General features: G+C 43.4%; 2 protein-coding genes across 12 annotated transcripts in view; one reads left to right on the top strand and one right to left on the bottom strand.

The window, feature by feature from the left end:
- On the top strand, positions 1-6,225 carry LOC124475544 (testis-expressed protein 47). 5 transcript variants are annotated; one of them, XM_047032252.1, is made up of 8 exons: positions 1-373; positions 608-680; positions 1,176-1,279; positions 1,427-1,491; positions 1,622-1,823; positions 1,911-2,067; positions 2,200-2,259; positions 2,581-6,225. In XM_047032252.1, exons 1-7 carry the CDS (start codon positions 242-244, stop codon positions 2,235-2,237), a joined length of 771 nt encoding a protein of 256 aa, XP_046888208.1. In that variant the 5' UTR covers positions 1-241; the 3' UTR covers positions 2,238-2,259; positions 2,581-6,225. The 5 variants fall into 5 exon arrangements, with proteins under 5 accessions (XP_046888208.1, XP_046888207.1, XP_046888206.1 ...); XM_047032250.1 differs by lacking the exon at positions 2,200-2,259 and having other exon boundaries at positions 2-373; XM_047032251.1 differs by lacking the exon at positions 2,581-6,225 and having other exon boundaries at positions 1,460-1,491; positions 1,911-2,572.
- The window catches only part of LOC124475542 (rho GTPase-activating protein 44-like), a 41,233-nt gene continuing 35,627 nt past the window's right edge, over positions 6,169-11,774 (bottom strand). For 3 of the 7 annotated variants that reach the window (XM_047032242.1, XM_047032240.1, XM_047032241.1), the window contains exons 17-21: positions 11,441-11,632; positions 9,961-10,473; positions 8,838-8,953; positions 8,204-8,581; positions 6,169-7,120 (exon numbers count right to left, since the gene is read on the bottom strand). In XM_047032242.1, the coding sequence (XP_046888198.1) occupies positions 6,966-7,120; positions 8,204-8,581; positions 8,838-8,953; positions 9,961-10,473; positions 11,441-11,632 (1,354 nt within the window). In that variant the 3' untranslated portion in view covers positions 6,169-6,965. The remainder of the gene's footprint in view (positions 7,121-8,203; positions 8,582-8,837; positions 8,954-9,960; positions 10,474-11,440; positions 11,633-11,774) is intronic. The other 4 variants (XM_047032246.1, XM_047032245.1, XM_047032243.1 and 1 more) reach the window with 3 other exon arrangements.

Here is an 11,774-nt window from a genome sequence, read left to right as displayed (position 1 = left end):
TCTCCATGTTCAGCAACCACTGCAAATATACATGTATATTTTATTTCAGTATATTTTTTTAAACAGGGTATTAATCAGGGGCATTTGTGGACAGTCACTGCTGCTGCAGGCTGGGTTTATTACGCTGGGGGTAGTAGTGGCAGGTTTCCAGGATATACCATGGAGGAGGTAAACAGAAAGAGAGGCTGACAGGACAATACGTTGCTGGTCTTGCCTCAGTCAGTGTTTGGTTGTAAGAGAGATGGAGGCAGCCAGCATGCAGAGTCTCAAACAACAGAAGGAGGAGGACGTTGGGACGAGTCTGTTTCACCATTTTATGGCACAGAGGAGACTTTTGAAACCTGAAGATGAAATGGTTGGTAAAATATATTGGGTAGGTAGAGCTGAGACAACTCTAGTCAAGAATCAAGTTCAAGGATATGACCAAAATGACGATTTGTTAATGTGTTCATTTGTTCTTTGTGTTAAAGTGAGCAAATATGTTGGTTTGTCATGGCATGATTGATTGTTAAGGTAATGGTTTGCCCATTATTAATTTGTTTTTTTCTTGATTCACATCCTCTTACTGCAGGTCTTATAATAATACCCTTCTTCTCTGTCCATCCAGAAGTTCCTGTTACACCGGTTGGTAGTCATCGCCAGCCTCCCCCAGCCACTCGCCGACAGGACAGACTTGGGAGGTCAGGCAGCCGTTACTTTAGAACACATTTAAGAGCCATTAATTCTAAGAGGATGTGCATTCTTTAAGGGATTACAAGCCATCACTGTTTCACTGACAGATGCTGCTGTACACCCTCTCTGGTTTCAGCCCTCACGCCAAAATGAGAACTTTTTGTTGTTGTTGATCACACCATAGTTACAAAATGAATGCAATTTAACACTTGTATCTATCACTCAAATGTTGCACAAACTCCAAAAGGGATACTGACTCTCTCACACGTCCCTTCCTTCTTAGTATGGATCCCTTTATAGCTTTCACACCTATTTACAAAAGGGCAGGACATCTTGAAGAGACTCGTTTTTTCTATGGAAGTAAATTCACTCACAAAAGAACAGCATTGAATGCAAGCAATAAAAGATAACAATAGGAGTTTTTGCACTGAGAGACAGCGTTAACCAGGAAACCAACCTTTACTATCGATAACAATTACACAAATCCCTTTTGTTTCTTTCAGTGCACTACGAGGAACTAAACCAGCGCTTGCAGAAGTATTACCAAGGTGACAGTATCACAGGCTTGCTTTTGCTGTATCCAACCTGCATGCTCCACGTCATTGAGGTAACCAAGGATAAATTAATATTCATTGGTATTTATTAGGCCTGTCTGGGATGTCTGTGTCTCAATATAAGCAATAAATACGTATATAACAATAATATGCTGTGTAGCAATATTTCTTGCACTGTACCAGTGGTGATTCTCTTCCAGTCTTCCAGTGAGGTTCTGGTGTCTGTTCTGCAGGACCTGACCAGCATGCAGGAGCTGCCACAGGGGTAACAACGTGTTCAAAATAAACAGTCAATAAAGTATTTTTGTACCATATCAGGCATCTCTTAATATAGCATAGTTGTGAACCGTTTGACATGCTGTTTTGATGTTGTCATGACTCCTATCTATCTGCAGCGCCCTGATCGAGGCCCCAAGGGTTCTGATGATGTCGCATGACCTTCCCAGCCGTCTCTTTCAGCAGTGGAGCTACAAAGTGCTGAATGTACAGGCCAGGACTCTGAACAATGCGTCCGGGGAGGAGGTCACAGAAGCGCTGATCAGGATTGTGCTGTCCCTGCTCCTCAAGCTGGGAAACCACCATCAAAAAGCAAACAAGGTACATCATTACAATCTGAGGTGAAACCATCAAAGCCAGGCTTCGATATGTTAGAAAGACAAGGCGAATGGTCATTTTACTTTTTAGGGCTCTAAGATGCCTCCGGGGTCAGTGCTGGATGAGGTTCCAGACTTGATCGTTCCTCAGGACGTTCTTACCCAGCTGCTGAGCAGAGGGGAGCTCCTGAGCCCACAGCAGTACCTGCACACTTACCACTCCCCCGTCAGTGTCCTCATGGACTCTGGTAAGACTGGCACAGGATATGGAAGTAGCGCACATCTAAGTTTTAGTTTGTTGCAACATTTTAGACCATGATATATGTCAAAGTTAAACCTAACCAAAACGTACAATAAATGAAGACTGGGATTGTTTGAAGGTCACGTGTTTGGAAGCAGTCAACCAACCACAGTTTAGTCTCATGGCCAAAAGGTCAAAGGTATGAGTCGTCAGCATGTCATTGGTGCATGTGCATTGACCTCAGACACTAATACTGCATGCATCATTAAAAAAATGGACCAGCATGACCTCTGCTGTACAGTATGTCTGAAAGGCAATGTAAATATACCTTGTGTTGTTTACAAAGTGCAGTGCATTAGCGCCTGAGATATGTGCTTATAACCTCCATTCCACCTGTGCTTTAAAATCAAAATCTGCATGCCATGTACGTTGGTTATGATGTGGAGATTGTTGCTGATGTAACGTAATATATTATTGCAACAAGAATATTTTATGTGACTCATGTTCTTTGTCTTCACAGAGAGTGTCTGGCCTCCACCAGAGCACTTGATAACTGTCTAAATTATTTACATTTACAGTTAGTCATTTAGCAGACGCTCTTATCCAGCGCAACTTACACTAAGTACAGGGACATTCCCCCCGAGGCAAGTAGGGTGAAGTGCCTTGCCCAAGGACACAACGTCATTTGACACAGACGGGAATGGAACCTGCAACCTTATGATTACTAGCCCGATTCCCTAACCGCTCAGCCATCTGACTCTCTATGGCGCCTGAGAAAGGATTGTGGATGTAGCCTGTGTTTGTTGTGTCTAGTCTATCGTAACTTTCTCTGTAATTAACATGTACAGCACAGTCACAACTGATTGGCAAGCAAAAAACGAAATGTATTGTTTCGTAATATATAATAGTTATAATGATCACGGATGGCAGTACTTAATATCACTGCAAGGCTTGTTAATCAGATCATTCATTACTGTTTAGCAGGACACTGTATTTCTTATATGTCACATTTACTTCTTTACACTGGAGGATTCAATATACACACCAAAAGAAAAATACAGTCAGAATTTAAAAAATGGTTTTTAATAGTTTGAACATTCTGATGAGGATTGTTTTGGATCTTTCAGTACACACTGTGTTCCACTTGGTGACAGAGGACATGTCCATGTAAATACCTCCCCTCCTTATCGAGTCATTAAAAGAGGGTCTCAAATGCCATCACAGTTTGACACAGTTTGACAAATATCCTAAATGTCTCTAAGTCACCCAGTCTTTCCCTTTTACTGTATTTTGGCCCCCATTACTTAAACATAAACTATGCAGAAGCGATTAATGTAAGATGGACTTGTTTATCAAACAATAGCTGCATGCACCACAGTGTTAGACCATACAAATGCTCATACAGGCAAACTTGGTATTGTGGAGTTTGATGTCTGGCTGATAGGCAGACATTTCTTCATAAGAAATTAGGTTTGCTGATATTGCAGATATAAGCGCACAATTCCAGTCACAGAAGTAATTTTGTGTAATTGTTGCTTCACAAAACAAATCCAGTTCAGTTATGTTCAGTTGGTTGGTATTTTCTCATCTAGTTTCAAGGAAAACAGCTGTCAAAGGCATGATGTGATGATAAGTTGGATGTGAATATTAAATCATGCTACTGGATGTAAATACAATATACTTTGACTCAGCTGAGAGTGAGTTATTGATTAGAACTAGATGGAATGTTGACAAAAAGTTTACCAAAGACCTGCTATTTGAAATTGCTCATGGGCAACACTGATTGATTCCTCCTGCTTTGCAAATCTATGTCTTTCCACACATCATGACAATAATGACGAGCACAAGTAGGACCGACGATGAGAAACATTTCACGAGGTCAAAAAGCATGCCTCTGATTTTCACAACAAAGGACAATGTCTGATCATAACCTGCCTTCCCTCTCCCATCCAAAGCCCCAAGCTTTGTCACAATACACTATCAAATATCCCTCCACCCAGTTGGACTTAAAACTACAACCACAACATAAATAATTTTCCCTTTCCTTTTAAAATGACCTGAGGTGAACATGTAAATAGTCACCAGTACATTCCACCTATTTATTTAAAACAAGGCCTTTTCTTTTTATCTTTCAATGGGCATGCTAAGAGAGAAAAGAATAATACTGAAAATGCATCTGGAATCTCTAACCATCTGTCCCTGGTCCACAACATTAAATCTGTTTTTGTGTTCAAAATGTATGTACAAGCCACCGCAAGACAGAAAGCAACCCCTCGTTACAGAACAGCTACAGAACAGCACATCATCACAGACAGTCCAGACACAGAACAGACCATTCACCTCAGCACATCCTAATTGTAACAGGAGCTTTTAAAAATGGTATGCAATTTGCCAATAATTTGTCAAACCCATAATGTATGACTGCATCACATGTTGCACTAATGCCTCACTATTGGCAGAATTCATAGAAAAGACAAATGACAAAATCCAAAATACATTGATTAAATATAAACTGTAGAAAACGTCCAATCATTTGTAAGAGAGTTTCAACTCATATGAGGTTCTCTGTTCATAAATAGTGTAATTGCACTTTTTATTTTGAAAATTGAAACATTTTTATTGTGGAGCTGTCTATTCAGAATTGTGTTAAATTGTATTGCTTCTAAAAGGAGGATAGAACTGTGTCTATTATTATTGTAATCAAAACTGCAAACTCTTCGTGTTACTATGGAAAGTATTGAATCTACGGTGGTCCTAGTTTCCTTTACTAACTGACATTATTCAAATGTGTATTAGTGTTCTCATGGGCAGGCTGTGTATTTGATGTATGCTTGCTACTGTATGAGTGAGTCCAAAGCAGCAATACAGTGATGCAGCATTTTCCATTTGGACTTAGTCTTCAGCTTTATGGTACATGACTGCACTACAGGCACTGTCTGCATTATAAATGAGCTGTCCTATAAAGTAGATTTAACCTTGGATCTATGTCAGTGCTATTAGAACTACCGTATGATATTTGTTGCTGATAAGTGTGCAAAACTTACTGCATTTTGTTGAGTGTGAATCTGGCAATATTACTGTATGTCAGGACCAAAACAACACATACATATCAATATATATACTTTGAATTAATATTAATATTTTCATACTGTATCTTCATATATATTTCATCATCTCCCCTATAGGTACTGTATATATACACTTATATACACAGGCTTTATTATTTACAGTAGTGTTGTGAATAAAATATATCGCACTTCAAAGTCTGAGAGTGAAAGAGCAGCGTAGCATCTTCCAGGCAATTACTGTATTCGTTTATGGATGGGAAGGTTTCACAAAAGTCTTCCTAACAAAGAGGTCATCATTTTTCGTAGATCATAATCAACAAAAGGCAAAATAACCCACTTGTTCAAAGTCTGGCTGGTCGTATTTCTGGGGTCTGTCCTGGTTCATCAGTATCATGAGTCACATGTTTATGAAACTCCATTGAAATATCAATAAACCCCATTTAAGATGCAAAAATACTTACAATTACTTTGACCTCACACATCTCATCCTCTCACTGTGTTGGCTCTTCTGTGTGTTTTGAGGCTCTCTTAATATGAAAAGACCAGCTGAAAGCACCAACAGTCTCAATATTAACCTGACCACAAAAGCACAAAATATCACACCCATACAAGCATTCTTAAAAAACAAAATCTTCTCGATATTTCCTCTCTGGTAGTTGAGCAGACATGCGAATGAGAATGTCTTGCCAGAGATGAATCCCAGAGCTCTAGTTAAAGCTGAGGACCACAGAGAGGAGCCAGTCCTACCCTGCACATTCCAGTCATACTGTGGATTGAGGTCCCCAGTCCTTAGTGCTATCTGAATTTTACTATTTCTATCCTTCATAGTCCCTCCATACACAAACCACAGAGGCCTAGGTCTCTACTATGTAATAATCTCAGATCAAGTTCTGAACACTCTAAAGGAAAGAATGAATGTTTCTCTGTACTAAAATATCAATTTCCAACTCATAATATTGTACTTCTGTTAATATTATATTATCTGAAATGTACAGTATAAACAATAACTTAACGATTTCTAGATTCAGATGCATCTCCCATTTGAAAGTCGGATTTTGTATTCAGCTTGTTGAATGACCAGAGGTTTCCACACACACACACTCCTACACAAACACAGTACACACTGCTCAAACACAGTACACACTGCTCAAACACGATACACACACTTTTCAAACACATCCCTCGCACACACATTCACAATGGACAAGACAAGGGGTTGCCAGTGGTAGATTTCTGAATTGGTGCCCCCGGGTATACACAAGGGAGGAACTTTGTGTGGCATCAAGGGAAATCATTTAGTCTTGGTGAAAGAAAGACAAATATCTATACATTGACAGGACAGAGATGTACAATAATTGTGCTTCCTTTCATACTGCACTCACATACTGCAGGAGCAGTTTTCACTGAGCAGCTTGATTTCCTGTCTGGTACGTGAAGCTAAAGGCAATATTGCAAATGACTCAAATAAGGCCAAAAGAAAGATAAAAGTTCCTTAAAATGACCATACCATAGAATCACATAAAGTCAGCAAAAAACTTAGAATTGTGTTGGATTGAATGTATCGAAAGTTCTTCCCCTCCTCAAGTGTCAAACAGCTGATGAAAGCTGATATCAGTAATTGTCATATTTGTATTTATTCCTAAATGTGTATGTGGTGTGAGTTTTTATTTATTTATATATCTTGGCTGATTCTGGTGTTTTGTGTAAAGGGGTGAAAACAGGAGGTGACAGAACACTGGGTAGGTCAAAGGTCAGATGGAAGGCGCTGACTCCCGGAGGAAGGACAGTATAGTTGAAGAGCCGAGGGCGGAGTCTCGTTGTGGGCGGAGTCTCGTCGTCATAGTACCGTGCTTTCAGACTCTTCCTCCGACTCTGCTCTGTTGATAGATTCGACCACAGACACAGAATTCCTGTAGGGGGCGCACCTGGGCTCATCAAAGATACCGTCCAGCTCCACATTAATGATGGGAATATCCAGGTTACAGAGAGAATCTGAGGGGCAGAGATACAACAATGAGATCAACAACAAGAGAGAAGGAAACGAGAGACACGGAGTAGAGTCTTAGAGAATTGCTTAGAACCACAGATCCGTGCAGGACTACATGAATGTTGAATGATGCATCAAACACTGCAGTCGAGTCATCGTGAGCTCATAACGTAAGCTTTGAGCTTCAGTGTTAGGAAGTGCACTGTGTCACACTTAAACTCTCCCTAGAATGAAAGCCAGTGTAAACCCATATCCATGTTGTAACTGTATCTCACAGTCATGTGAGGATGATGGATTCCACCGAGTAACACTGAAATGGGTAATAAGAACAACCAGTGACAACCAGGGGGGGGGGGCACAGGCTTGGGGGGTCAAGGGGTGGTGGAGGCCATGGTGGTGGTGTGTGTGTGTGGGGGGGATGGGTTTGGGTCAACTGTGCAGTGTGTACAGTAAGCAAGGGGCAGCAGGAGGATAAAAAGGGCGGTCGCTCTTTGGTAGAGCAAAATAACGTCAGTCCTGGGTTGTTTTGTGGACAGTCTTAATCACACACGTCCACTAAGCCATGCATTGAGTCAGTCTCAGCCACCATGCAAAAGGCCAGCAAAATGGGTTAGTGGTGGACTGAACAAATATAGTATATATATATAGATATATACATAGCAGAGGTCATGTATACAGGTAAATATACAGACAGTTGGAATCAGCTCCATTCTGAGCCAAAATGGCGTACAGTGGTGGTGGTGAGGAGAGGCTTTAGTACAGTACAGGAACTCCTGCTTACCCTAAAAGTCCCTCTCACAATATGCCCATACAGAACCTCTCGCCTCATACAGCTGTAGGCAGACAATGACAGTAGTCGACAAAAAGAAAAATAATAGAAAGATAAGAGATAAGTTAGAGTCTTCCAGAGGAATAGAAACAAGCTTTTAACCTTTAAACAGTGTACTTCAAGTGAAATGTAAAAAAGTATCAGATGTGTAACTGCACGAAATTCAACTGACCATTGCTAGAGAGAGGGAGAGAAAGAGAGAGAGTGTTTGAGTGGTTTTGAAGCTCAACGTGAGCTGCACCAGTGCAGACGTTTTTACCTGTAGACATGCTCTCCCCAGGAGACAATCCATCCAGCAGGCCGTGTTCCAGAGGCTGGGGGCTGGAGCCAGGGGTGGAGGGGGGCTGAGGTGGGGGCAGGCTGGGTCTCTGCCTGGGTGGCTTGGGAGTGGGCCTGGCCTTGGTGAGCGTGCCAGCAAGCGAGGGAGGGGAGGAGAGGGACGGCGTGGTGACTGTCTGGGCCTGTCCAGGAGAGCCTATGGTGGCGTAGCCCTGGGGGTAGCTGAAGCCGTACGGGGAGGGGGTACTAGGAGGGGTGGGGGACAGGCTGACCGGGGAAGGCTGACCGGTTGACTGGTCCGACATCGCCCCCGACTGAGGGTATGGCCCTTTAGGTGGGATGGGGGCCAACTTTTTGGCTGTGGAGAAAACACGGAGAGAGACTGTGTGAAACAGAAGGCAGTTTACCGTCACTGAGAAGTGACAAGCCTGAGAACAACCCATCTGTCTGCTCAGCAAGCTCTACTTCCTCTGCATTTCTCCAGCTTTCTGTCATGTACAGGCAACATGGGATGTATACACACACACACACACACACACACACACACACACACACACACACACACACACACACACACACACACACACACACACACACACACACAGAGTGAGTACCTCTCCTCAGAGTGAGAGGGCTGTGTTCAGAGTGTTGTGTCGGACCACCAGAGGCTGTTGATCCCTGTTGGCTCTTCTGTCCAATCACAGGCGAGAGCTCCTTGTTCTTCAGTGTACTAGTAGAACCAAAAAACAAACAACATATGAATAGTAATAATGTGTGTCCTTCATTACATATTCATTATAGTTCGCTTCTTTGTTTCATCTTGAACCCATTTCAGAAATCTCTTCAAACACCCATAGTTCAATGTCAAGTTATTTGAGTGATCACTAATGCACACAATATGGACTAGCTTTATTATGGTGGAGCAAGGTCTGAACCAAACCCTTTGGGCTAGATAGATTGTTCTGCCTTTTATGGTGCTATGCAGTCACAATGGCAGTAAGAAGGGAGCTTGAAGGTCATAAGGCATAACCAGTTTATACCAGCATCTGAATGGCAGCTCCCAGCGTCAAATCCCCCCGCCCATAGACAGCAGATGAGACATGGATGGGTGAGTGAAACTGGAAGGATTTAGTCAGGGCGGGGCTAGGCAAATGAGGTTAAAATACATATGTTTCAGGTTGTGGAAAAATACAACGATGGGGATCTTGCTATTCATATATTTCACATAATCACTCTTATGTCCAATTCTGATTCAGGAGCTGATGTAGGCAAGTCCAAACTATGGCCTACTGGACACTCAAATTAATTTCCTATAATTTTATTCACAGAGAGCTTAGAGTTCTGTTGCTTAGAAACCCCAGAATGCCATGGCAACATAGACATGTATACATTCCCCAGAGAATTATTCATACTAAAACACTCCAATTTGGATTTATTCATACTAAATCAAACCAGTTTCAAGATAATATTTTTTTTATGATGGGAGTCATTTCACCTTGAACCACAAATTCTGGAGACAAAAAGCGAGACAAATGAATGAATAAAAAAAGGGATGCTGACACTTTTGGAGAAATAGTTCACTCTCACTCTCCCCTTTCTTTCCACATACTGCACCCCTCTCTCATTAACTGACTGGTCTCCTGGACTTGTGCGAGTGTGTGCAGGTGCGCATATTTTGGGAAGACTGTGAGTTTCTGTCGGAGTTCAGGAAATTGACAGGTAGGGTGACGTATTTACCTAGTCAGCTTGGCTCCTCTCTCTCGGTTACAGGCACAGGCTCCCCAAGGAGGGGGGGCTGATAGGGGGGTGTTAGGAGGGAGGGAGCCGGGAGGGGGGTCGTGCCGGGCTAGAACGAGGGGGGTTTTGATGTAGAGGGGGGAGACGTTAGTTTCGGACGGGATTGCATGCAGAGCATCGGGTAGGGAGCCCTGTTTGGGCAGGTGCAGGGAGCTGGGCTTGGGGTTAGAGTTGATGTCAAGCTGATGGGGGGATGGGCACAAGGGTGGGAGTGGGGGAGGGCTGTAGCCAGGCCAGCGGGGGGGAGGTGGGGGGGAGGGCCCCGGGGGCATGGACTCGGGACCAGGGGCAACAGGCCGCACACACTGCGGTGCCCGGGTGTAAAAATGATGGGGAGGTAGGTAACCGGAGGAGAAAGAGGAGGAAGAGGGATAAGGGGGGGGGGGTTTCTCCTCCTCAGGGGAGGGGTAGGTATAACAGGAGTCCGACCAATTGGAGGACGCATCTTCCGAGCTGCAATGATAAAAATGTAAATGATGTCACAGGGAAGCGAGCTGTGCTGAGTCATAGAGGGGCAAACATTAGCACACTCTTTCACTAGAGACGATTACATTTGTTGGTGTCTGATAGGAGGGGAGTGCGAGTCCAGCAGGGCGTTTCGGAAAGGTTTGTGAGTTTGCAGTCCCCAGTGCGGTTTATTGTGAGAACAAGTGAGGGATTTGAATGAGGAAGGGATTAGTTTACCACAAAGTTGAACACAGTCGGGTTAAAAAGGGGGGAGAAGAGAGGTCTAAAGAGAAAAGCACTAAATAAGAACGTAACTAAAAGACACATTTAATTCAGGCCATGCATAATACAACCGTCACAGTCTCACAATGTAAATGTTTCGTGAAACAAATCAAATGGTCTACAGATGATAAAAGCATTGTCTTTTAAAGCTTGCAGAATGCTGCAGATTGTATAAGGTGACCAGGAGAGGAGATGCATGCAAATGCTGGATTGGCAAACCTTTTCTCTCTGTTGATTTTGTCTTTAAATGACTGAGGCTAACTGTCATGGGTTGGGAACTCACATTTATATGGTAGAAAGAACATCCTTAAACAAAAGCAAACCTAACTCTGTCCCTCAACAAAAGACCACAACAACCTAACACAATGTGGATATCGTACTTCAAAGAACTCCAAGTAAGAAGACCAAATACAAGGATGAAAAAAACAACATTAACAAAATGTCACAAGAGGTCAGGCAGGTGGTTTGACAAAGCATGCGACGAATGTGGGGGGTTTTGGGTTCACGCAGAGCTGACAAGTGGTGAGGGAGATTGTTTGTAGACGCCCACAGTGAGTTGCATACGACAACAGTGGAAGGAGGGGCTCAACGGCGTTTTCGGTGTCAGGTGCTGGTCGTAGCGGCACTGAGGCACACAGGAAATGGGAGTGGTGGGTTAAGGGGTGGTGGGGGGGGGGCGTACTAGCCTTACCTGGCCCGGTCAATGCTAGCGGGAGGAGGGGTGGGAGAGGGGGATGTCGAAAAGTCCCCTGGCTGCTCGGGGAGGAGCACGTCTGAGGGCAGGGCCGGGGGCAGCATGCCCGGTGGCGTGGAGGAGGTTTTACGGGCCGAAGATGAACCTCGGCGGGACACCCAAGAGGTGTCCATAACCCTGACACCCATGCTGCAGCGGGATAGAAACGCACAGCCAATCAAATAGAGGGATATGGGGGTCAGCGGTCAGCTTAGCCTACATGGTTGCAAGAACACATTGTACTTTTTTAACTGCTATGGTTCAGATTTTCAGTTGAAACCTCTCACTGTGA

Source organism: Hypomesus transpacificus, chromosome 13 (assembly GCF_021917145.1).
Source record: "Hypomesus transpacificus isolate Combined female chromosome 13, fHypTra1, whole genome shotgun sequence".
NCBI classification, from domain to species: Eukaryota; Metazoa; Chordata; class Actinopteri; order Osmeriformes; family Osmeridae; genus Hypomesus; species Hypomesus transpacificus.
The sequence above is the reverse complement of the archived record's forward strand: the minus strand, read 5'-3'. Positions and strand labels throughout refer to the sequence as shown.

What these genes read in the sequence shown, in the direction of transcription:
- LOC124475544 (XM_047032248.1), top strand. Translation starts at nt 242, where the DNA reads ATGGAGGCAGCCAGCATGCAGAGTCTCAAACAACAGAAGGAGGAGGAC. An exon ending in ATGCAGGAGCTGCCACAGGG is followed by an intron (nt 1,492 to 1,621) that starts GTAACAACGTGT and finishes ATCTATCTGCAG; the next exon opens with CGCCCTGATCGAGGCCCCAA. An exon ending in ACCATCAAAAAGCAAACAAG is followed by an intron (nt 1,824 to 1,910) that starts GTACATCATTAC and finishes TTTACTTTTTAG; the next exon opens with GGCTCTAAGATGCCTCCGGG.